The sequence below is a fragment of the Coccinella septempunctata genome, chromosome X (genome assembly GCF_907165205.1).
Source record: "Coccinella septempunctata chromosome X, icCocSept1.1, whole genome shotgun sequence".
Lineage (NCBI taxonomy): Eukaryota > Metazoa > Arthropoda > Insecta > Coleoptera > Coccinellidae > Coccinella > Coccinella septempunctata.
Window position 1 is genome coordinate 18,939,292 of NC_058198.1, and position 27,245 is coordinate 18,966,536.

A 27,245-nucleotide genomic window follows, 5' to 3' on the forward strand; every position below is an offset into this window, starting at 1 on the left:
CAAACATCTCTGATGTGAATATTCCAGTTACTTACGTTTTTGTATCTGCTAAGAGTCTTGATTACGATGTTTTGATTGGACGTAATATTTTCGAAGATCAGAGTCTTGTTACCATTACGGATCATGAAGGATCGCGCATCGTACGTCGTGAGTTGCCTGGAATCAACCGGATTTCTGAGAGTTTCGATTCTGAAATAACTGAGATTGATGTACCTGCTGAGTACCTGGATGATCTCCAAATTATTCTTCGAGATTTTAGTGGCATGATAACAACTGGAAATAAAGTAGGCGCGGTAAACAATGTGGGTTTTCAGATACGCCTATCAGAAGATACTGTAGTTGCTCGTAATCCTTATCGACTATCCGCTACCGAAAGGGAAGCTGTTCGTGAAATCACCAACGATTTGATGGCGAACAACATTATACGTCCTAGTGAATCACCCTTTGCAAGTCCAGTACTATTAGTGAGAAAAAAGGATACATCCTTCAGAATGTGCGTCGACTATCGTGAACTTAACCGAATTACTATTAAAGATCGATTTCCCATGCCATTAATTGAGGATCAGTTGGATAGGTTAGGAAAAGGATGTTATTTCACATCTTTGGATATGGCTTCCGGTTTCCACCAAATACCGATACATGAAGAATCCATTCCGAAGACTGCTTTTGTGACACCTGATGGTCATTTCGAATACCTTCGTATGCCCTTCGGTCTAACCAATGCACCGGCTGTATTCCAGAAGGCTGTCAATCGAGCCCTTGGAAATTTGAAAGATACTATTGCATTAGTTTATGTGGACGATATTCTCATTCCTAGTGCCACCCCGGAAGAAGGTCTTACCAACTTAAGACGCGTCCTGGAAGCACTTAGTTCTGCTGGTTTCTCTCTGAACATAAAAAAATGCCACTTCCTGCAACCAAGCTTAGAATACCTTGGGAGAGAAATATCAGGTGAAGGTATAAGACCAGGGAAAGCCAAGGTCGAAGCGCTAATGAAGTCGCCAATTCCAACAAATATCAAGCAAATTCGTCAATTTATGGGTCTAGCAGGGTATTTCAGGAAATTTGTCCCAGAATTCGCTAATAAAACGGCATGTATAACTCGCCTGACGAAACAAGGAATTCCCTTTCAATGGGGAGAAGAGCAGGAGGAAGCAAGAAAATATGTCATTGATCATCTGACATCAAGGCCTCTGCTCGTTGTTTATGATCCAGAAGCACCCACAGAGCTGCACACCGATGCTAGCAGTATTGGATATGGTGCCATACTTATACAAAAACATGAAAACCAGCCAAAGGTTGTAGCTTACTTTAGTAAAAGGACAACAGACAGTGAATCGAAGTAACACTCATACGAGTTAGAAACTCTGGCAATAGTGCAAGCACTCAAACACTTTCGAACTTATTTGCTTGGGATCAAATTCACCATAGTCACAGATTGCAATTCCGTTAAGGCAACAGCTACTAAAAAGGATCTTATTCCTCGAATAGCCCGCTGGTGGGTTTACCTTCAAGATTTCGATTTTGAGATAAAGTACCGTAAAGGAAGCAATCTTCCACATGTGGATTATCTGAGTAGAAATCCTGTAAACACAATACGCCGAGTTTCGCATAATAACTGGGCTTACATTGAACAGAAGGGAAACGAGGAAGTTCAAAACATGTTGGAACAGCTAAGGAATGGAGATCTCGACTCTAACCAATACACTGAAAAGGATGGAATGTTGTACCACAAGCACCACAACCCAGATGGAACAATGAATCTGCAGTGGTTTGTTCCTAGACAAAGTCGCTTAGGGTTACTCCGTATCTTCCATGACGAGCAGTGTCATATCGGCGATGATAAAACTTACCAGTCGATAGCTGCAAATTTTTGGTTTCCACGAATGAGACATCAAATGTTATGTTAGGCATTGTGTAATATGTGCAGTAAAAAAGACAAGAACAGGACCACTACAAGGTTTTGTACATCCAGTAGAGATTCCCAAAGAACCATTTCACACCTTACATTTGGATTGTTTAGGACCATTACCTGTGTCTACTGACGGTTACAAGCACATTTTGGTTATCGTTGATAGTTTTACGAAATATTGCATTTTGATGCCAATGAAAAGTGTGACCACCGCAGAAACTCGCGAAAAATTAGAAACTGTGTTATCATTATTTGGAACCCCTAAACGAGTTATAATGGATGCCGCTACGTCGTTCAAGAATACAACTTTTCCAAAGTATCTGGAGAATTGGAATATCGAGCATCATTATGTTACGCCAGAGATACACAGAGGAAATGGACAGGTGGAACGCTATATGAGAACCATTAGGAATTTATTGAGAATTGAAACTCGAGTAAAGGCAGAATGGCCGAGTGGTTTATGGAAAATCCAGCTTGTTCTTAACACAACTGTGCAGAAATCAACTAATTCGACTCCACTGCAATTACTCTTGGGAATCCAAAGTTCGACACCATTGATACAGGCGTTATTGAAAAATGTGTCAAAGGATCTGTCTTCAATAAGAAACCAAGATTTGGATAGACGGCGAGTAGCAGAAAAATTGTCCTCGACACGTGATCTGAACGATGTTAATAAGAGAAGAAGAGATAACGTTCAGTACTCGCCTGGTGACTTTGTGCTGATGCACCGTGATTCTCAGATGCACATTAGTAAAAGCGATTATGAGTTTCTGGGTCCATACGAGGTGGTGAACTGCCTGGATAATGGACGCTATGAAATTAAGAAGGTTGGCACGAACATCGTGACGAAAGCAGCCAAGGAGCAGCTCAGACGATGGCCTACACAATGGGCTTTGAATGTTGACATGAATGAAGTATTGGATTTTCTGGAGTCAGAAAGTGACTCAGTTGAAAGAGAAGGTTAGTGTAGAAACATTAATGCTGTTATTGCATTGTCAGTCTCTGTCCCGTTAGTGGTAGAGCTGAGTAATGGCCGAGGTCATTACAGCTACAATTGGTAAAATTTTAATTTTTGTCAGTCTCTGTCCCGTTAGTGGTAGAGCTGAGTGATGGCTGAGGTCATTACAGGTACAATTTTGATTTTTGTCAGTCTCTGTCCCGTTAGTGGTAGAGCTGAGAGATGGCTGAGGTCATTACAGGTACAATTTTGTTTTTGTCAGTCTCTGTCCCGTTAGTGGTAGAGCTGAGTGATGGCTGAGGTCATTACAGGTACAATTTTGATTTTGTCAGTCTCTGTACCCTTAGTGGTAGAGCTGAGTGATGGCTGAGGTCATTACAGGTACAATTTTGATTTTTGTCAGTCTCTGTACCCTTAGTGGTAGAGCTGAGTGATGGCTGAGGTCATTACAGGTACAATTTTGATTTTGTCAGTCTCTGTCCCGTTAGTGGTAGAGCTGGGTGATGGCCGAGGTCATTACAGGTATAATTTTGATTTTTGTCAGTCTCTGTACCCTTGGTGGTAGAGCTGAGTGATGGCTGAGGTCATTACAGGTATAATTTTGATTTTTGTCAGTCTCTGTCCCGTTAGTGGTAGAGCTGAGAAATGACTGATGTCTTTACAGGTGTAATTTCGATATTTGTCTGTCTCTGTAACGTAAGTGATAGAGCAGGGTAATGGCTGAGGTCATTACAGATATAATTTTGATTATGTGAGACTCTGACCAGCAGCTGATTGTTAGCTGAGGTATTTACGAGTATAATTTGATAAGAGCAGAGTGATGATCGAGATTATCACTGAATTGTATGTCTCTGGGTCTCAGTCCCGTGAGTGGTTGAGCCAGGTGAAAGAAAAAATAATATTTCTTTTTCACAGATAGGTCTTCTGGAGAAAAATGCGTCGAGAGCGTCGCAGTTGTCAGGAAGGCCGTGTAAGAAATCGAATACACGAATATGGTGAGCCGCTGCCGGTCAAAGGGGATAAGCGCTGAGTAAACATAAACGACAGCCGAGATTTGAAGCTGTGGTACTCAGGCAAGTCGATTTGAAGATCCCTTCGTGCTCGGATGTACCAGCCGCTCGATATTTCTTGTGTTTACGAAAATAAATAATTAAGTTTGGAATTCTTGAGTTTCATTTCTAACAATATTAGACTGATTCAAAAAAATCGACTTTCTTTTTTTTCGAGAAACACACCCCTTATTATCTTCAGGGCATTGAAAAATGACGTCTGTGAAAATATTAGCCAAAAATATTATTATTTAGATTGTTCTTAGGTTATCGTCCATTTAGTTAGATGAAATGAAAGAATATTGGGATTCTTGGACTAATTTTATTTATTGTTCCTCAATACAACTCCGACGTTTCAAAACGACCTGTTTCTTTTTCAAGGCTAAAAATTTAAACACATTAAAATTTTCATTCGAGATCATTCGCACATACAATTACCTAGTATTCTGAACAATATCGTCGATATAGATTTAAGTTTGGTTTCATATTTCAAAGAGATCTAATTTTTGAAAAAACTTTTAATGTTGTTTCAGGAAGACGCGGAATATTGGCTACGACAGATGACGTCGTTGTTGGCATGTGACATAGAAATTTTTGACGTTCGTCGAGTTCGTGTTCATCTGTCGCCGCCACTAGTCTTTGTCAGGAGTGTACTCTTCTATATCGGGAAATTCTGTATGGACTGATCAATGAAGGTTAAACACAAAATACACAAAAACATACAAAAATATGCAAGGACATGTAAAAAAACTTCTCAATTATACGGTGTAAATCACAGACTCATCAATAAAACTTCAGTAACGGTACTATTTTAGTTGAATTCCTGCCATCTATTTAGTCATCCATTAAGTTGCTGTAGATGATACTTAAGTGTTCAACGTTTTCTCGGTGGTTTACGGTGTTGTTGCGTCTGATCTGTATCATCTCGCTTATGTTCCTTCTGTATCCGTTCTTCTCTCTATCTAGGATCTCTACGTTATCAAAATCAAACTTGTGATTTACACCGTATAATTGAGAAGTTTTTTACATGTCCTTGCATATTTTTGTATGTTTTTGTGTATTTTGTGTTTAACCTTCATTGATCAGTCGATACAGAATTTCCCGATATAGAAGAGTACACCCCTGACAAAGACTAGTGGCGGCGACAGATGAACACGAACTCGACGAACGTCAAAAATTTCTATGTCACATGCCAACAACGACGTCATCTGTCGTAGCCAATATTCCGCGTCTTCCTGAAACAACATTAAAATTTTTTTCAAAAATTAGATCTCTTTGAAATATGAAACCAAACTTAAATCTATATCGACGATATTGTTCAGAATACTAGGTAATTGTATGTGCGAATGATCTCGAATGAAAATTTTAATGTTTTTAAATTTCATTCCCGGTAACGGGATACAGCAATGAATGAATGAACTCCAGACCTTACTTACGCCTTGAATTTCACAATAAGAGCAAAAATTAAAGGAGAAGCGAGAGATTTCATTTCTTTCCAAAATGCTACGGATTGGATCACTATCAGACGATCATTATTGCAAAGATACGGAGATCAACGAAATGAAGACCTATTGATTTCTGCATTAACGCAATCCGTTCAGAAAAAGAACGAAAATTATTTCGACTTTTACAGTAGAATTTCAAAGAACTTGAATGACCTTTTACAATACCTAACACTCAATACACAAGATTCAAATTATTTGCTTTACAAAAAAAAAAGATGTAGAAAAATTAGCCCTCAAAACTTTCCAAATTGGACTCTTAGAACCATATCGGTCATAAATATGCTTAAATAAGCAATTTCGAATCTTAAACTCTTGAAGAATGTATAAACAGATGCAAATTTTACGATAATAGAAAGCAAGAGTGGGAATATTGTGAATTCTTGAGAAAAACTCAGGATAATGATAAAAAACCAATTTATCGACAACAAAATAGTAGTTCAAATAGAGAGAATTTATTTGTTAATCAAAAACCTACTTTCAGTCAGCAAAACTATAATAATACCCCTACTTTCAGTCAGCAAAATTATAATAATACTCCTGCACGAATTCCTAATGAAAAAGGTTTTCCATACCCCATTAATCAACCGATCACTAATAATCCAAAATTTCCAACAAATCGACAAGTTTTCTGGACAAAACCAGGATCTAGCAACACTTAGTTGTTCTCGCCAACAGATATTATCATTGTGACAGATTTGACTCAACTTCAACTGATATTCTACGTTAATCACTATGAAATATAAAATTGAATTTCTCCCACAATTTTTCTTTCAACAAGAGGGATTATCATTACTGTGTTGTGTTTATCGAGAGGTATATATATAGATTTGAAAAATACAGTCGAAAAGATAGGGAATTCGAGAATTCGTTCAAGACCCAGTTTCAATAACTGTAGACGATTCGATTGTTGAATTAATTTAATCCATTCAGAAATGAAAAATACATTGAAAAATCAATAAAAAATAATTTTTCTTTCTGTTTCTTTTCCTTCTACAAAAATATCTATTTTTCTGAGCAATAATTCCAACATGAAATGAGTATTGGCAAATAAGGGATGAATACACTAAGGCATCATATTTGTTATTAGACTCGAATGGGTTACAACTTGGAAATGAAGGGAAGTAGGATGCCCAGATTCAGATACTCTAGATATAGACAGGTTTATTGCTGCCATTATAATAATATCCGTCTCATCCTTACAAAATAGGTAAATAGGTAAATTTGTCGGCATTCCCAAATCTGAACCAAGATGTTCTGTCTATTTCCGTGAAATAGACCAGAACAACAATTAAACATTGTTCAATTCGTTTGGGTTTTATTACACCTTATCTAGGTGATACTTGGTAAGGAATACATATTTTGTATTTGTGGAGCTCATAAAATAAAGAACCTAAAAATTCCCATATGGACATAAACCGAATTTTCCGAATATTAGTATCGCATTCGTTTAGAAATGACATATAAAATGACCGAGTCAATAGAAAAATATATAACTCAATCTTTTGCTATATGAAATATTTTTCATTTATCATTAAAGCTATCAGGAAATTTTAGAATCAGTAGGATCATCTTCGTATTCTTCTGCCAGGTTTTCTAAAAACGAATATTCAAATATTGAAAATTGAGAAATGATAACACAAAAGCATCAAATTAATTCGAGCTAAATGGATTATAACTTGAAAATAAAAATAATAAGAATATACATAGTGGCCTTCGGCCTATTACTGTCAGCAATTACTTCATTTAACTAGGTAGGTACTTAAATAGTTACTTTTCTCGGTATTCTTAGATCAGAAACCCAGATACTTGGTTCCCTCATACCTAATTAGTTTTTTGGACATTCCGTGAGCTTTATAGGTTCTGGAGTTCGGTTTGGGTTTTATTATACTCGTCTAGGCGGTAGGAAGATTTTGTATTATTAGAAGTAATAAAACCCAAAAATTTCTGCAGCGAAATAAACTTAATTTAACCAAAAATTCACATCCCCTCCTAACGAATTCTGGCTAAATAGGACCCCATCAGTTTTTATTTCCACAGTTTGAATTTTTATTTGAATCTGCAAGTGCGCTCACAGTTCTCAGTCTCGTGTAATAGAAAAGCATCAGTTTGAGTTTAGTTTTATCCGAACGTTTTTCGTTATATCATCGGATTATCAGTCCCCGTCTACACCTCTCCTATACCAGAGTCTTGATTCCACCCTTACTGTCAATAACGTATCCTGCTGGTGTGGATACCTGGGGGGTACAGAAGGCACTTTGGGGTGGCTACCCTTCCTAGAATATTTCCGTTCGTTCCCGTATCCACCTCTACGGTTAGGGAAGCACTCTGCTGGTGTGGATACCCGGGGAGTCCCGAACACGCCTAAGGGTAAGCTGTCGTAATTCTGTGTCGTCGTTATTCTTTCATCCCCTAACCTGGCTGAAGTCCGGTGTCTGCCCGTTAAGTGTGCGTCTTAGGTTCTAGCTGACGTACACGTCCGTAAACCTCGTATAACGTTCGAGATTGGATCCTGTTTCATTCCGTCCGTTTTTCCCCTGTAGATTTACCGATCTCGAGTCTTTCACTTCACGAATTTTATAATAGTGCCATTTGTGTTTCCTTGTACGAGTCGACGAATATAATTTGTGTACTTTCACTGGTTATCGCTAACACCCCAGACACCGAGGAATCTTGTCTTCGGCTCGTAGCTACCAGGGTAGGTTTGCTATTTTCCCTTAGAGAATATCTGGCACTCGAGTACCCCGAAAAGAAGCCGTTAATTGGTTATTCAAAAAGTTTGTTCCTAATTCTAATAATTCTGAATCTTCAGCGATAACTTCTAGTACGCCTGAAGAATCGTTATCTGTCATTTGAACTTTGGGATTCTGGGTTTAAGGAAAGAGATTGATGGACTTACATCACCAAGATATGCATCCTAGGGTGTGTAGTTCCTTCTTCTTAATCGAAGTGGATCGAGTTGATGGTCTTCCTTCTGGTGAAGTGGGTAGAATTGATTCTCTGCTGGTTCGATGTGGTTTCTTGGTGATACCGCACAAAGACTTGATAGTCACCGGGAGTTCCTCGAACACTCTTCGAACAGCCTGGCCGGACGAGTCCGTATTCACTTATGGAAACTGATTTTAGTTTTTTTTTTTCACTAAAACCCCGTTGCGATATCCTGTTCGGGCAGCGCCAGTTATGAATAACGTAGCCGAAAGTCTATTTTTAAAAAGAACTTATTTCTTTTTAGGGTTACCAATGATAATTAAAGGACAACTCGATAGAAAGGATATCGTTTTTATTTGTACAAAGAACAAGCAAGTGAATCTATCTAACACTAGACATCCACTAACTATTATTCAAATTATGAAAACGGAAAAGAGTCACAATCAGTGGTCACGCCTTGTGTCGTCTTCCAGGAATCCTGGGTTTCGGGTTCCGATGCGATTCCGTGTTTCTTGTGGGAAACGGTCTCGTAACAATATATATACCTCTCGATAAACACAACACAGTAATGATAATCCCTCTTGTTGAAAGAAAAATTGTGGGAGAAATTCAATTTTATATTTCATAGTGATTAACATAGAATATCAGTTGAAGTTGAGTCAAATCTGTCACAATGATAATATCTGTTGCCGAGAACAACTAGGTGTTAATTAATATTAATAATGTTGATAGTGCATGCAGATTCATAGCCTCATCAAGCGATGATTTGTTTTGACCATCTGCTCAGAGGAGCGTAAACTTCAATTACTTGGAATTGTCAAAGCACGCGTTCGATGTGTTCTTGTTTGTACAAGAACTTTTTTATGAGTGGTATTTTCTCGGAATGATGAGCGAGAGAAATCATCATTCCGAACAATACTCACGCCAAATTTTGGATTCAGCAATCGCCTCCGCTCTTCTTTCCGCAATTCAGTCGTTCTCGAAATGAGCTTACGCCTGAGCCTTGGGTCATGAAGGCAGATATCTCTGAATCTTCGGCTCGTCGAATGAACGGATAAGAGTGAATCAGCATCCAGATATCTAAAAATGGTTGAAACCATTTCTGCAGGTAAGGACCTGAAAGGATCCGATCTGCTTACGAAACATCCGAGCAAAACTCTGTAATCCATTTCACTTAGCATTCGTGAACAGACGAGTGAGTCTGAGGAATACTCAAGCTACGCTGGCATATATACTGGCCTGCCGTCACTACGTCCAATGAGCTGATAGAAGGTATCCCCTCCACTCGATAACTTTTCCGTCCGTGTGACGGTTCAGGGCAGTTCAGATCTATGGGAAGCAAATTAAGATAGGACTGACTCATTTCATAATGAGCACCACACCAGCAGAGTGCTTATCTAACCGTAGAGGTGAACATGGGAACGAACGGAAATATTCTAGGAAGGGTAGCCACCCAAAAGTGCCTTCTGTACCCCCCAGGTATCCACACCAGCAGGATACGTTATTGACAGTATGGGTGGAATCAAGACTCTGGTATAGGAGGGGTGTAGACGGAGATTGATAATCCGATGATATAACGAAAAACGTTCCGATATAACTGAACTCAAACTGATGCTTTTCTATTACACGAGACTGAGAACTGTGAGCGCACTTGCAGATTCAAATAAAAATTCAAACTGTGGAAATAAAAACTGATGGGGTCCTATCAAGCCAGAATTCGTTAGGAGGGGATGTGAATTTTTGGTTAGATTAAGTTTATTTCGCTACAGAAATTTTTGGGTTTTATTACTACCAATAATACAAAATCTTCCTACCGCCTAGACAAGTATAATAAAACCCAAACCGAACTCCAGAACCTATAAAGCTCACGGAATGTTTCTGATCTAAGAATACCGAGAAAAGTAACTATTTAAGTACCTACCTAGTTAAATGAAGTAATTGCTGACAGTAATAGGCCGAAGGCCACTATGTACATTCTAATTATTTTTATTTTCAAGTTATAATCCATTTAGCTCGAATTAATTTGACGCTTTTGTGTATTCATTTCTCAATTTTCAATATTTGAATCTTTGTTTTTAGAAAACCTGGCAGAAGAATACGAAGATGATCCTACTGATTCCAAAATTTCCTGATAGATTTAATGATAAATGAAAAATATTTCATATAGCAAAAGATTGAGTTATATATTTTTCTATTGACTCGGTCATTTTATATTTCATTTCTAAACGAATGCGATAATAATATTCGGTCGAATTCGGTTTATGTCCGAAATAACAAATATGATGCCTTAGTGTTTTCATCCCTTATTTGCCAATACTCATTTCATGTTGTAATTATTGCTTAGAAAAATAGATATTTTTGTAGAAGGAAAAGAAACAGAAAAAAAAATTATTTTTTATTGATTTTTCAATGTATTTTTCATTTCTGAATGGATTAAATTAATTCAACAATCGAATCGTCTACAGTTATTGAAACTGAGTCTTGAACGAATTCTCGAATTCCCAATCTTTTCGACTGTATTTTTCAAATCTATATATATATATATATACCTCTCGATAAACACAACACAGTAATGATAATCCCTCTTGTTGAAAGAAAAATTATGGGAGAAATTCAATTTTATATTTCATAGTGATTAACGTAGAATATCAGTTGAAGTTGAGTCAAATCTGTCACAATGATAATATCTGTTGCCGAGAACAACTAAGTGTTGCTAGATCCTGGTTTTGTCCAGAAAACTTGTCGATTTGTTGGAAATTTTGGATTATTAGTGATCGGTTGATTAATGGGGTATGGAAAACCTTTTTCATTAGGAATTCGTGCAGGAGTATTATTATAATTTTGCTGACTGAAAGTAGGGGTATTATTATAGTTTTGCTGACTGAAAGTAGGTTTTTGATTAACAAATAAATTCTCTCTATTTGAACTACTATTTTGTTGTCAATAATTTGTTTTTTTATCATTATCCTGAGTTTTTCTTAAGAATTCACAATATTCCCACTCTTGCTTTCTATTATCGTAAAATTTGCATCTGTTTATACATTCTTCAAGAGTTTAAGATTCGAAATTGCTTAAATATGACCGATATGGTTCTAAGAGTCCAATTTGGAAAGTTTTGAGTGCTAATTTTTCTACATCTTTTTTTTTTTGTAAAGCAAATAATTTGGATCTTGTGTATTGAGTGCTAGGTATTGTAAAAGGTCATTCAAGTTCTTTGAAATTCTACTGTAAAAGTCGAAATAATTTTCGTTCTTTTTCTGAACGGATTGCGTTAATGCAGACATCAATAGGTCTTCATTTCGTTAATCTCCGTATCTTTGCAATAATGATCGTCTGATAGTGATCCAATCCGTAGCATTTTGGAAAGAAATGAAATCTCTCGCTTCTCCTTTAATTTTTGATCTTATTGTGAAATTCAAGGCGTAAGTAAGGTCTGCAGTTAACCTTCCTTGGAGATGTATAAAAAGGTTGTCTATTTCATTGATAAATATTGATAAATTTTGACCTGAAGAAAATTCAGGTATTGAGTTCAAAAGCAATTGTATGTCTTGCCTTGACATTGCGTCAACTACAGGTGGGTTAGAAGAAGTTTGGTTATTCATTTCGAGGTTCTCAAAATTTCTTCGTGAAGGATATGGTTGGAATCTTCTATTTCTAATTGATTGATTGTTCGAAAAATTTTTTTCTAATTCTAATTGGTTATTCAAAAAGTTTGTTCCTAATTCTAATAATTCTGAATCTTCAGCGATAACTTCTAGAACGCCTGAAGAATCGTTATCTGTCATTTGAACTTCGGGATTCTGGGTTTAAGGAAAGAGATTGATGGACTTACATCACCAAGATATGCATCCTAGGGTGTGTAGTTCCTTCTTCTCAATCGAAGTGGATCGAGTTGATGGTCTTCCTTCTGGTGAAGTGGGTAGAATTGATTCTCTGCTGGTTCGATGTGGTTTCTTGGTGATACCGCACAAAGACTTGATAGTCACCGGGAGTTCCTCGAACACTCTTCGAACAGCCTGGCCGGACGAGTCCGTATTCACTTATGGAAACTGATTTTAGTTTTTTTTTTTTCACTAAAACCCCGTTGCGATATCCTGTTCGGGCAGCGCCAGTTATGAATAACGTAGCCGAAAGTCTATTTTTAAAAAGAACTTATTTCTTTTTAGGTTTACCAATGATAATTAAAGGACAACTCGATAGAAAGGATATCGTTTTTATTTGTACAAAGAACAAGCAAGTGAATCTATCTAACACTAGACATCCACTAACTATTATTCAAATTATGAAAACGGAAAAGAGTCACAATCGGTGGTCACGCCTTGTGTCGTCTTCCAGGAATCCTGGGTTTCGGGTTCCGATGCGATTCCGTGTTTCTTGTGGGAAACGGTCTCGTAACAATATATATACCTTTCGATAAACACAACACAGTAATGATAATCCCTCTTGTTGAAAGAAAAATTGTGGGAGAAATTCAATTTTATATTTCATAGTGATTAACATAGAATATCAGTTGAAGTTGAGTCAAATCTGTCACAATGATAATATCTGTTGCCGAGAACAACTAAGTGTCAATTAATATTAATAATGTTCATAGTGCATGCAGATTCATAGCCTCATCAAGCGATGATTTGTTTTGACCTTCTGCTCAGAGGAGCGTAAACTCCAATTACTTGGAATTGTCAAAGCACGCGTTCGTTGTGTTCTTGTTTGTACAAGAACTTTTTTATGGGTGGTTTTTTCTCGGAATGATGAGCGAGAGAAATCATCATTCCGAACAATACTCACGCCAAATTTTGGATTCAGCAATCGCCTCCGCTCTTCTTTCCGCAATTCAGTCGTTCTCGAAATGAGCTTACGCCTGAGCATCGGGTCATGAAGGCAGATATCTCTGAATCTTCGGCTCGTCGAATAAACGGATAACAGTGAATCAGCATCCAGATATCTAAAAATGGTTGAAACCATTTCTGCAGGTAAGGACCTGAAGGAATACGATCTGCTTACGAAACATCCGGGCAAAACTCTGTAATCCATTTCACTAAGCATTCGTGAACAGACGAGTGAGTCTGAGGAATACTCAAGCTACGCTGGCATATATACTGGCCCGCCGTCACTACGTCCAATGAGCTGATAGAAGGTATCCCCTCCACTCGATAACTTTTCCGTCCGTGTGACGGTTCAGGGCAGTTCAGATCTATGGGAAGCAAATTAAGATAGGACTGACACATTTCATTATGAGCACCACACCAGCAGAGTGCTTCCCTAACCGTAGAGGTGGACACGGGAACGAACGGAAATATTCTAGGAAGGGTAGCCACCCAAAAGTGCCTTCTGTACCCCCCAGGTATACACACCAGCAGGATACGTTATTGACAGTATGGGTGGAATCAAGACTCTGGTATAGGAGGGGTGTAGACGGAGATTGATAATCCGATGATATAACGAAAAACGTTCCGATATAACTGAACTCAAACTGATGCTTTTCTATTACACGAGACTGAGAACTGTGAGCGCACTTGCAGATTCAAATAAAAATTCAAACTGTGGAAATAAAAACTGATGGGGTCCTATTAAGCCAGAATTCGTTAGGAGGGGATGTGAATTTTTGGTTAAATTAAGTTTATTTCGCTACAGAAATTTTTGGGTTTTATTACTACCAATAATACAAAATCTTCCTACCGCCTAGACAAGTATAATAAAACCCAAACCGAACTCCAGAACCTATAAAGCTCACGGAATGTTTCTGATCTGAGAATACCGAGAAAAGTAACTATTTAAGTACCTACCTAGTTAAATGAAGTAATTGCTGACAGTAATAGGCCGAAGGCCACTATGTACATTCTAATTATTTTTATTTTCAAGTTATAATCCATTTAGCTCGAATTAATTTGATGCTTTTGTGTATTCATTTCTCAATTTTCAATATTTGAATCTTTGTTTTTAGAAAACCTGGCAGAAGAATACGAAGATGATCCTACTGATTCCAAAATTTCCTGATAGATTTAATGATAAATGAAAAATATTTCATATAGCAAAAGATTGAGTTATATATTTTTCTATTGACTCGGTCATTTTATATTTCATTTCTAAACGAATGCGATAATAATATTCGGTCAAATTCGGTTTATGTCTATATGGAAACTTTTAGGTTCTATATTTTATGAGCTCCACAAATACAAAATATGTACTCCTACCAAGTATCACCTAGATAAGGTGTAATAAAACCCAAACGAATTGAACAATGTTTAATTGTTGTTCTGGTCTATTTCACGGAAATAGGCAGAACATCTTGGTTCAGATTCAAGAATGCCGACAAATGTACCTATTTACCTATTTTGTAAGGATGAGACGGACATTATTCTAATGGCAGCAATAAACCTATCAATATCTAGAGTATCTGCATCTGGGCATCCTACTTCCCTTCATTTCCAAGTTGTAACCCATTCAAGTCTAATAACAAATATGATGCCTTAGTGATCCCTTATTTGCCAATACTCATTTCATGTTGGAATTATTGCTTAGAAAAATAGATATTTTTGTAGAAGGAAAAGAAACAGAAAGAAAAATTATTTTTTATTGATTTTTCAATGTATTTTTCATTTCTGAATGGATTCAATCAATTCAACAATCGAATCGTCTACAAATTGAAACTGAGTATTGAACGAATTCTTGAATTCCCTATCTTTTCGACTGTATTTCTGTAATCTATATATATACCTTTCGGAAAACACAACACAGTAATGATAATCCCTCTTGTTGAAAGAAAAATTGTGGGAGAAATTCAATTTTATATTTCATAGTGATTAACGTAGAATATCAGTTGAATTTGAGTCAAATCTGTCACAATGATAATATCTGTTGCCGAGAACAACTAAGTGTCAATTAATATTAATAATGTTCATAGTGCATGCAGATTCATAGCCTCATCAAGCGATGATTTGTTTTGACCTTCTGCTCAGAGGAGCGTAAACTCCAATTACTTGGAATTGTCAAAGCACGCGTTCTTTGTGTTCTTGTTTGTACAAGAACTTTTTTACGAGTGCTATTTCCTCGGAATGATGAGCGAGAGAAATCATCATTCCGAACAATACTCACGCCAAATTTTGGATTCAGCAATCGCCTCCGCTCTTCTTTCCGCAATTCAGTCGTTCTCGAAATGAGCTTACGCCTGAGCATCGGGTCATGAAGGCAGATATCTCTGAATCTTCGGCTCGTCGAATAAACGGATAACAGTGAATCAGCATCCAGATATCTAAAAATGGTTGAAACCATTTCTGCAGGTAAGGACCTGAAGGGATCCGATCTGCTTACGAAACATCCGGGCAAAACTCTGTAATCCATTTCACTAAGCATTCGTGAACAGACGAGTGAGTCTGAGGAATACTCAAGCTACGCTGGCATATATACTGGCCCGCCGTCACTACGTCCAATGAGCTGATAGAAGGTATCCCCTCCACTCGATAACTTTTCCGTCCGTGTGACGGTTCAGGGCAGTTCAGATCTATGGGAAGCAAATTAAGATAGGACTGACTCATTTCATAATGAGCACCACACCAGCAGAGTGCTTCCCTAACCGTAGAGGTGGACACGGGAACGAACGGAACTATTCTAGGAAGGGTAGCCACCCAAAAGTGCCTTCTGTACCCCCCAGGTATCCACACCAGCAGTATACGTTATTGACAGTATGGGTGGAATCAAGACTCTGGTATAGGAGGGGTGTAGACGGATATTGATAATCCGATGATATAACGAAAAACGTTCCGATATAACTGAACTCAAACTGATGCTTTTCTATTACACGAGACTGAGAACTGTGAGCGCACTTGCAGATTCAAATAAAAATTCAAACTGTGGAAATAAAAACTGATGGGGTCCTATTAAGCCAGAATTCGTTAGGAGGGGATGTGAATTTTTGGTTAAATTAAGTTTATTTCGCTACAGAAATTTTTGGGTTTTATTACTACCAATAATACAAAATCTTCCTACCGCCTAGACAAGTATAATAAAACCCAAACCGAACTCCAGAACCTATAAAGCTCACGGAATGTTTCTGATCTAAGAATACCGAGAAAAGTAACTATTTAAGTACCTACCTAGTTAAATGAAGTAATTGCTGACAGTAATAGGCCGAAGGCCACTATGTACATTCTAATTATTTTTATTTTCAAGTTATAATCCATTTAGCTCGAATTAATTTGATGCTTTTGTGTATTCATTTCTCAATTTTCAATATTTGAATCTTTGTTTTTAGAAAACCTGGCAGAAGAATACGAAGATGATCCTACTGATTCCAAAATTTCCTGATAGATTTAATGATAAATGAAAAATATTTCATATAGCAAAAGATTGAATTATATATTTTTCTATTGACTCGGTCATTTTATATTTCATTTCTAAACGAATGCGATAATAATATTCGGACAAATTCGGTTTATGTCCATATGGAAATTTTTAGGTTCTATATTTTATGAGCTCCACAAATACAAAATATGTATTCCTACCAAGTATCACCTAGATAAGGTGTAATAAAACCCAAACGAATTGAACAATGTTTAATTGTTGTTCTGGTCTATTTCACGGAAATAGACAGAACATCTTGGTTCAGATTTAAGAATGCCGACAAATGTACCTATTTACCTATTTTGTAAGGATGAGACGGACATTATTCTAATGGCAGCAATAAACCTATCTATATCTAGAGTATCTGAATCTGGGCATCCTACTTCCCTTCATTTCCAAGTTGTAACCCATTCAAGTCTAATGACAAATATGATGCCTTAGTGATCCCTTATTTGCCAATACTCATTTCATGTTGGAATTATTGCTTAGAAAAATAGATATTTTTGTAGAAGGAAAAGAAACAGAAAGAAAAATTATTTTTTATTGATTTTTCAATGTATTTTTCATTTCTGAATGGATTCAATCAATTCAACAATCGTATCGTCTACAAATTGAAACTGAGTCTTGAACGAATTCTTGAATTCCCTATCTTTTCGACTGTATTTTTTTAATCTATATATATACCTTTCGGAAAACACAACACAGTAATGATAATCCATCTTGTTGAAAGAAAAATTGTGGGAGAAATTCAATTTTATATTTCATAGTGATTAACGTAGAATATCAGTTGAAGTTGAGTCAAATCTGTCACAATGATAATATCTGTTGCCGAGAACAACTTAGTGTCAATTAAAATTAATAATGTTCATAGTGCATGCAGATTCATAGCCTCATCAAGCGATGATTTGTTTTGACCTTCTGCTCAGAGGAGCGTAAACTCCAATTACTTGGAATTGTCAAAGCACGCGTTCGTTGTGTTCTTGTTTGTACAAGAACTTTTTTATGAGTGGTATTTTCTCGGAATGATGAGCGAGAGAAATCATCATTCCGAACAATACTCACGCCAAATTTTGGATTCAGCAATCGCCTCCGCTCTTCTTTCCGCAATTCAGTCGTTCTCGAAATGAGCTTACGCCTGAGCATCGGGTCATGAAGGCAGATATCTCTGAATCTTCGGCTCTTCGAATAAACGGATAACAGTGAATCAGCATCCAGGTATCTAAAAATGGTTGAAACCATTTCTGCAGGTAAGGACCTGAGGAATACTCAAGCTACGCTGGCATATATACTGGCCCGCCGTCACTACGTCCAATGAGCTGATAGAAGGTATCCCCTCCACTCGATAACTTTTCCGTCCGTGTGACGGTTCAGGGCAGTTCAGATCTATGGGAAGCAAATTAAGATAGGACTGACTCATTTCATAATGATTTGAGCTTGCTATGCCACTCGCATTGAACGAAGCAAATATTGGATGCTTCTTAATATTTCCAACGATTATGTTTTCGATAATAATCGAATTATCTCTGCTTCTCTCATGCTCACTAATCATTCGGGGATTCGAATGATTACTGCAAAATAATTTCTCATGTTCATTCTCCTCAATTCATCAATAGGTATATGTAACAAACAAAAAAAGTGAATTTGTACGATTTGGATAGGAAAAATGTATACAAAATTTTCTCGATAAACTATGGGGAAAATTAACTTTGATATCAATACAAAATCAGTGAAAACAAACATAACACCAATGATTGGGTGAAGGTAACGAACAGACGGAAAAAACGAGGTCGCTACTAGTCATGGCATCTTATGAGGGTGTTGACACTGCACGTCTCAAATTTGAAACCAAATACTACTTCGAAAGATTTTCATAACTTTCTGCTGAAAACATTTACAGATGTAAAGTGTGTAACGGCTTTTTCTCGGGGTACTCGAGCGCCAGCTATTCTCTAAGGGACAATAGCAAACCTACCCTGGTTGCTACGAGCCGAAGACAAGATTCCTCGGTGTCTGGGGTGTTAGCGATAACCAGTGAAAGTACACAAATTATATTTGTCGACTCGTACAAGGAAACACAAATGGCACTATTATAAAATTCGTGAAGTGAAAGACTCGAGATCGGTAAATCTACAGGGGAAAAACGGAAGGAATGAAACAAGATCCAATCTCGAACGTTATACGAGGTTTACGGACGTGTACGCTAGCTAGAACCTAAGACGCACACTTAACGGGGCGGCACCGGACTTCAGCCAGGTTAGGGGATGAAAGAATTACGACGACACAGAATTACGACAGCTAACCCTTAGGCGTGTTCGGGACTCCCCGGGTATCCACACCAGCAGAGTGCTCCTCTAACCGTAGAGGTGGATACGGGAACGAACGGAAATATTCTAGGAAGGGTAGCCACCCCAAAGTGCCTTCTGTACCCCACAGGTATCCACACCAGCAGGATACGTTATTGACAGTATGGGTGGAATCAAGACTCTGGTATAGGAGAGGTGTAGACGGGGACTGATAATCCGATGATATAACGAAAAACGTTCGGATATAACTAAACTCAAACTGATGCTTTTCTATTACACGAGACTGAGAACTGTGAGCGCACTTGCAGATTCAAATAAAAATTCAAACTGTGGAAATAAAAACTGATGGGGTCCTATTTAGCCAGAATTGGTTAGGGGGGGATGTGAATTTTTGGTTAAATTAAGTTTATTCCGCTACAGAAATTTTTGGGTTTTATTACTACCAATAATACAAAATCTTCCTACCGCCTAGACAAGTATAATAAAACCCAAACCGAACTCCAGAACCTATAAAGCTCACGGAATGTCCAAAAAACTAATTAGGTATGAGGGGACCAAGTATCTGGCTTCTGATCTGAGAATACTGAGAAAAGTAACTATTTAAGTACCTACCTAGTTAAATGAAGTAATTGCTGACAGTAATAGGCCGAAGGCCACTATGTACATTCTTATTATTTTTATTTTCAAGTTATAATCCATTTAGCTCGAATTAATTTGATGCTTTTGTGTATTCATTTCTCAATTTTCAATATTTGAATCTTTGTTTTAAGAAAATCTGGCAGAAGGATACGAAGATGATCCTACTGATTCTAAAATTTCCTGATAGCTTTAATGTTAAATGAAAAATATTTCATATAGCAAAAGATTGAGTTATATATTTTTCTATTGACTCGGTCATTTTATATTTCATTTCTAAACGAATGCGATAATAATATTCGGTCGAATTCGGTTTATGTCCGAAATAACAAATATAATGCCTTAGTGTATTCATCCCTTATTTGCCAATACTCAATTCATTTTGTAATTATTGCTTAGAAAAATAGATATTTTTGTAGAAGGAAAAGAAACAGAAAGAAAAATTATTTTTTATTGATTTTTCAATGTATTTTTCATTTCTGAATGGATTAAATTAATTCAACAATCGAATCGTCTACAGTTATTGAAACTGAGTCTTGAACGAATTCTCGAATTCCCTATCTTTTCGACTGTATTTTTCAAATCTATATATATACCTCTCGATAAACACAACACAGTAATGATAATCCCTCTTGTTGAAAGAAAAATTGTGGGAGAAATTCAATTTTATATTTCATAGTGATTAACGTAGAATATCAGTTGAAGTTGAGTCAAATCTGTCACAATGATAATATCTGTTGCCGAGAACAACTAAGTGTTGCTAGATCCTGGTTTTGTCCAGAAAACTTGTCCATTTGTTGGAAATTTTGGATTATTAGTGATCGGTTGATTAATGGGGTATGGAAAACCTTTTTCATTAGGAATTCGTGCAGGAGTATTATTATAATTTTGCTGACTGAAAGTAGGGGTATTATTATAGTTTTGCTGACTGAAAGTAGGTTTTTGATTAACAAATAAATTCTCTCTATTTGAACTACTATTTTGTTGTCGATAAATTGGTTTTTTATCATTATCCTGAGTTTTTCTTAAGAATTCACAATATTCCCACTCTTGCTTTCTATTATCGCAAAATTTGCATCTGTTTATACATTCTTCAAGAGTTTAAGATTCGAAATTGCTTAAATATGACCGATATGGTTCTAAGAGTCCAATTTGGAAAGTTTTGAGGGCTAATTTTTCTACATCTTTTTTTTTTGTAAAGCAAATAATTTGGAACTTGTGTATTGAGTGTTAGGTATTGTAAAAGGTCATTCAAGTTCTTTGAAATTCTACTGTAAAAGTCGAAATAATTTTCGTTCTTTTTCTGAACGGATTGCGTTAATGCAGAAATCAATTCGTTGATCTCCGTATCTTTGCAATAATGATCGTCTGATAGTGATCCAATCCGTAGCATTTTGGAAAGAAATGAAATCTCTCGCTTCTCCTTTAATTTTTGATCTCATTGTGAAATTCAAGGCGTAAGTAAGGTCTGGAGTTAACCTTCCTTGGAGATGTATAAAAAGGTTGTCTATTTCGTTGATAAATATTGATAAATTTTGACCTGGAGAAAATTCAGGTATTGAGTTCAAAAGCAATTGTATGTCTTGCCTTGACATTGCGTCAACTACAGGTGGGTTAGAAGAAGTTTGGTTATTCATTTCGAGGTTCTCAAAATTTCTTCTTGAAGGATATGTTTGGAATCTTCTATTTCTAATTGATTGATTGTTCGAAAAATTTGTTTCTAATTCTAATTGGTTATTCAAAAAGTTTGTTCCTAATTCTAATAATTCTGAATCTTCAGCGATAACTTTAAGTACGCCTGAAGAATCGTTATCTGTCATTTGAACTTTGGGATTCTGGGTTTAAGGAAAGAGATTGATGGACTTACATCACCAAGATATGCATCCTAGGGTGTGTAGTTCCTTCTTCTTAATCGAAGTGGATCGAGTTGATGGTCTTCCTTCTGGTGAAGTGGGTAGAATTGATTCTCTGCTGGTTCGATGTGGTTTCTTGGTGATACCGCACAAAGACTTGATAGTCACCGGGAGTTCCTCGAACACTCTTCGAACAGCCTGGCAGGACGAGTCCGTATTCACTTATGGAAACTGATTTTAGTTTTTTTTTTTTCACTAAAACCCCGTTGCGATATCCTTTTCGGGCAGCGCCAGTTATGATGATTAACATAGAATATCAGTTGAAGTTGAGTCAAATCTGTCACAATGATAATATCTGTTGCCGAGAACAACTAAGTGTTAATTAATATTAATAATGTTTATAGTGCATGCAGATTCATAGCCTCATCAAGCGATGATTTGTTTTGACCATCTGCTCAGAGGAGCGTAAACTCCAATTACTTGGAATTGTCAAAGCACGCGTTCGTTGTGTTCTTGTTTGTACAAGAACTTTTTTATGAGTGGTATTTTCTCGGAATGATGAGCGAGAGAAATCATCATTCCGAACAATACTCACGCCAAATTTTGGATTCAGCAATCGCCTCCGCTCTTCTTTCCGCAATTCAGTCAATCTCGAAATGAGCTTACGCCTGAGCCTTGGGTCATGAAGGCAGATATCTATGAATCTTCGGCTCGTCGAATAAACGGATAACAGTGAATCAGCATCCAGATATCTAAAAATGGTTGAAACCATTTCTGCAGGTAAGGACCTGAAGGGATCCGATCTGCTTACGAAACATCCGTGCAAAACTCTGTAATCCATTTCACTAAGCATTCGTGAACAGACGAGTGAGTCTGAGGAATACTCAAGCTACGCTGGCATATATACTGGCTCGCCGTCACTACGTCCAATGAGCTGATAGAAGGTATCCCCTCCACTCGATAACTTTTCCGTCCGTGTGACGGTTCAGGGCAGTTCAGATCTATGGAAAGCAAATTAAGATAGGACTGACTCATTTCATAATGAGCACCACACCAGCAGAGTGCTTCCCTAACCGTAGAGGTGGACACGGGAACGAACGGAAATATTCTAGGAAGGGTAGTCACCCAAAAGTGCCTTCTGTACCCCCCAGGTATCCACACCAGCAGGATACGTTATTGACAGTATGGCTGGAATCAAGACTCTGGTATAGGAGGGGTGTAGACGGAGATTGATAATCCGATGATATAACGAAAAACGTTCCGATATAACTGAACTCAAACTGATGCTTTTCTATTACACGAGACTGAGAACTGTGAGCGCACTTGCAGATTCAAATAAAAATTCAAACTGTGGAAATAAAAACTGATGGGGTCCTATTAAGCCAGAATTCGTTAGGAGGGGATGTGAATTTTTGGTTAAATTAAGTTTATTTCGCTACAGAAATTTTTGGGTTTTATTACTACCAATAATACAAAATCTTCCTACCGCCTAGACAAGTATAATAAAACCCAAACCGAACTCCAGAACCTATAAAGCTCACGGAATGTTTCTGATCTAAGAATACCGAGAAAAGTAACTATTTAAGTACCTACCTAATTAAATGAAGTAATTGCTGACAGTAATAGGCCGAAGGCCACTATGTACATTCTAATTATTTTTATTTTCAAGTTATAATCCATTTAGCTCGAATTAATTTGATGCTTTTGTGTATTCATTTCTCAATTTGCAATATTTGAATCTTTGTTTTTAGAAAACCTGGCAGAAGAATACGAAGATGATCCTACTGATTCCAAAATTTCCTGATAGATTTAATGATAAATGAAAAACATTTCATATAGCACAAGATTGAGTTATATATTTTTCTATTGACTCGGTCATTTTATATTTCATTTCTAAACGAATGCGATAATAATATTCGGTCAAATTCGGTTTATGTCTATATGGAAATTTTTAGGTTCTATATTTTATGAGCTCCACAAATACAAAATATGTACTCCTACCAAGTATCACCTAGATAAGGTGTAATAAAACCCAAACGAATTGAACAATGTTTAATTGTTGTTCTGGTCTATTTCACGGAAATAGACAGAACATCTTGGTTCAGATTTAAGAATGCCGACAAATGTACCTATTTACCTATTTTGTAAGGATGAGACGGACATTATTCTAATGGCAGCAATAAACCTATCTATATCTAGAGTATCTGCATCTGGGCATCCTACTTCCCTTCATTTCCAAGTTGTAACCCATTCAAGTCTAATAACAAATATGATGCCTTAGTGATCCCTTATTTGCCAATACTCATTTCATGTTGGAATTATTGCTTAGAAAAATAGATATTTTTGTAGAAGGAAAAGAAACAGAAAGAAAAATTATTTGTTATTGATTTTTCAATGTATTTTTCATTTCTGAATGGATTCAATCAATTCAACAATCGAATCGTCTACAAATTGAAACTGAGTCTTGAACGAATTCTTGAATTCCCTATCTTTTCGACTGTATTTTTTTAATCTATATATATACCTTTCGGAAAACACAACACAGTAATGATAATCCCTCTTGTTGAAAGAAAAATTGTGGGAGAAATTCAATTTTATATTTCATAGTGATAAACGTAGAATATCAGTTGAAGTTGAGTCAAATCTGTCACAATGATAATATCTGTTGCCGAGAACAACTAAGTGTCAATTAATATTAATAATGTTCATAGTGCATGCAGATTCATAGCCTCATCAAGCGATGATTTGTTTTGACCTTCTGCTCAGAGGAGCGTAAACTCCAATTACTTGGCATTGTCAAAGCACGCGTTCGTTGTGTTCTTGTTTGTACAAGAACTTTTTTATGAGTGGTATTTTCTCGGAATGATGAGCGAGAGAAATCATCATTCCGAACAATACTCACGCCAAATTTTGGATTCAGCAATCGCCTCCGCTCTTCTTTCCGCAATTCAGTCGTTCTCGAAATGAGCTTACGCCTGAGCATCGGGTCATGAAGGCAGATATCTCTGAATCTTCGGCTCGTCGAATAAACGGATAACAGTGAATCAGCATCCAGATATCTAAAAATGGTTGAAACCATTTCTGCAGGTAAGGACCTGAAGGGATACGATCTGCTTACGAAACATCCGGGCAAAACTCTGTAATCCATTTCACTAAGCATTCGTGAACAGACGAGTGAGTCTGAGGAATACTCAAGCTACGCTGGCATATATACTGGCCCGCCGTCACTACGTCCAATGAGCTGATAGAAGGTATCCCCTCCACTCGATAACTTTTCCGTCCGTGTGACGGTTCAGGGCAGTTCAGATCTATGGGAAGCAAATTAAGATAGGACTGACTCATTTCATAATGAGCACCACACCAGCAGAGTGCTTCCCTAACCGTAGAGGTGGACACGGGAACGAACGGAAATATTCTAGGAAGGGTAGCCACCCAAAAGTGCCTTCTGTACCCCCCAGGTATCCACACCAGCAGGATACGTTATTGACAGTATGGGTGGAATCAAGACTCTGGTATAGGAGGGGTGTAGACGGAGATTGATAATCCGATGATATAACGAAAAACGTTCCGATATAACTGAACTCAAACTGATGCTTTTCTATTACACGAGACTGAGAACTGTGAGCGCACTTGCAGATTCAAATAAAAATTCAAACTGTGGAAATAAAAACTGATGGGGTCCTATTAAGCCAGAATTCGTTAGGAGGGGATGTGAATTTTTGGTTAAATTAAGTTTATTTCGCTACAGAAATTTTTGGGTTTTATTACTACCAATAATACAAAATCTTCCTACCGCCTAGACAAGTATAATAAAACCCAAACCGAATTCCAGAACCTATAAAGCTCACGGAATGTTTCTGATCTAAGAATACCGAGAAAAGTAACTATTTAAGTACCTACCTAGTGAAATGAAGTAATTGCTGACAGTAAGAGGCCGAAGGCCACTATGTACATTCTAATTATTTTTATTTTCCAGTTATAATCCATTTAGCTCGAATTAATTTGATGCTTTTGTGTATTCATTTCTCAATTTTCAATATTTGAATCTTTGTTTTTAGAAAACCTGGCAGAAGAATACGAAGATGATCCTACTGATTCCAAAATTTCCTGATAGATTTAATGATAAATGAAAAATATTTCATATAGCAAAAGATTGAGTTATATATTTTTCTATTGACTCGGTCATTTTATATTTCATTTCTAAACGAATGCGATAATAATATTCGGTCAAATTCGGTTTATGTGCATACGGAAATTTTTAGGTTCTATATTTTATGAGCTCCACAAATACAAAATATGTATTCCTACCAAGTATCACCTAGATAAGGTGTAATAAAACCCAAACGAATTGAACAATGTTTAATTGTTGTTCTGGTCTATTTCACGGAAATAGACAGAACATCTTGGTTCAGATTTAAGAATGCCGACAAATGTACCTATTTACCTATTTTGTAAGGATGAGACGGACATTATTCTAATGGCAGCAATAAACCTATCTATATCTAGAGTATCTGAATCTGGGCATCCTACTTCCCTTCATTTCCAAGTTGTAACCCATTCAAGTCTAATAACAAATATGATGCCTTAGTGATCCCTTATTTGCCAATACTCATTTCATGTTGGAATTATTGCTTAGAAAAATAGATATTTTTGTAGAGGGAAAAGAAACAGAAAGAAAAATTATTTTTTATTGATTTTTCAATGTATTTTCCATTTCTGAATGGATTCAATCAATTCAACAATCGAATCGTCTACAAATTGAAACTGAGTCTTGAACGAATTCTTGAATTCCCTGTTTTTTCGACTGTATTTTTTTAATCCATATATATATACCTTTCGGAAAACACAACACAGTAATGATAATCCCTCTTGTTGAAAGAAAAATTGTGGGAGAAATTCAATTTTATATTTCATAGTGATTAACGTAGAATATCAGTTCAATATAAAATTGAATTTCTCCCACAATTTTTCTTTCAACAAGAGGGATTATCATTACTGTGTTGTGTTTATCGAGAGGTATATATATAGATTTGAAAAATACAGTCGAAAAGATAGGGAATTCGAGAATTCGTTCAAGACTCAGTTTCAATAACTGTAGACGATTCGATTGTTGAATTAATTTAATCCATTCAGAAATGAAAAATAAATTGAAAAATCAATAAAAAATAATTTTTCTTTCTGTTTCTTTTCCTTCTACAAAAATATCTATTTTTCTAAGCAATAATTATAACATGAAATGAGTATTGGCAAATAAGGGATGAATACACTAAGGCATCATATTGGTTATTTCGGACATAAACCGAATTCGACCGAATATTATTATCGCATTCGTTTAGAAATGAAATATAAAATGACCAAGTCAATAGAAAAATATATATCTCAATCTTTTGCTATATGAAATATTTTTCATTTAACATTAAAGCTATCAGGAAATTTTAGAATCAGTAGGATCATCTTCGTATTCTTCTGCCAGGTTTTCTTAAAACAAAGATTCAAATATTGAAAATTGAGAAATGAATACACAAAAGCATCAAATTAATTCGAGCTAAATGGATTATAACTTGAAAATAAAAATAATAAGAATGTACATAGTGGCCTTCGGCCTATTACTGTCAGCAATTACCTCATTTAACTAGGTAGGTACTTAAATAGTTACTTTTCTCAGTATTCTCAGATCAGAAACCCAGATACTTGGTCCCCTCATACCTAATTAGTTTTTTGGACATTCCGTGAGCTTTATAGGTTCTGGAGTTCGGTTTGGGTTTTA

General features: G+C 36.5%; 1 protein-coding gene across 1 annotated transcript; it reads left to right on the forward strand.

The window, feature by feature from the left end:
* Positions 1 to 2,187: 2,187 nt before the first annotated feature.
* Positions 2,188 to 3,941, forward strand: LOC123322299. Its single transcript, XM_044910241.1, has 2 exons — positions 2,188 to 2,872; positions 3,786 to 3,941. Exons 1-2 carry the CDS (start codon positions 2,188 to 2,190, stop codon positions 3,842 to 3,844), a joined length of 744 nt encoding a protein of 247 aa, XP_044766176.1. The 3' UTR covers positions 3,845 to 3,941.
* Positions 3,942 to 27,245: the final 23,304 nt, after the last annotated feature.

Excerpts from the sequence above, each read along its gene's own strand:
- LOC123322299 (XM_044910241.1), top strand. The coding sequence starts at position 2,188 with ATGGATGCCGCTACGTCGTTCAAGAATACAACTTTTCCAAAGTATCTG. Across the intron at positions 2,873-3,785 it reads TGACTCAGTTGAAAGAGAAG|ATAGGTCTTCTGGAGAAAAA; the intron begins GTTAGTGTAGAA and ends TCTTTTTCACAG.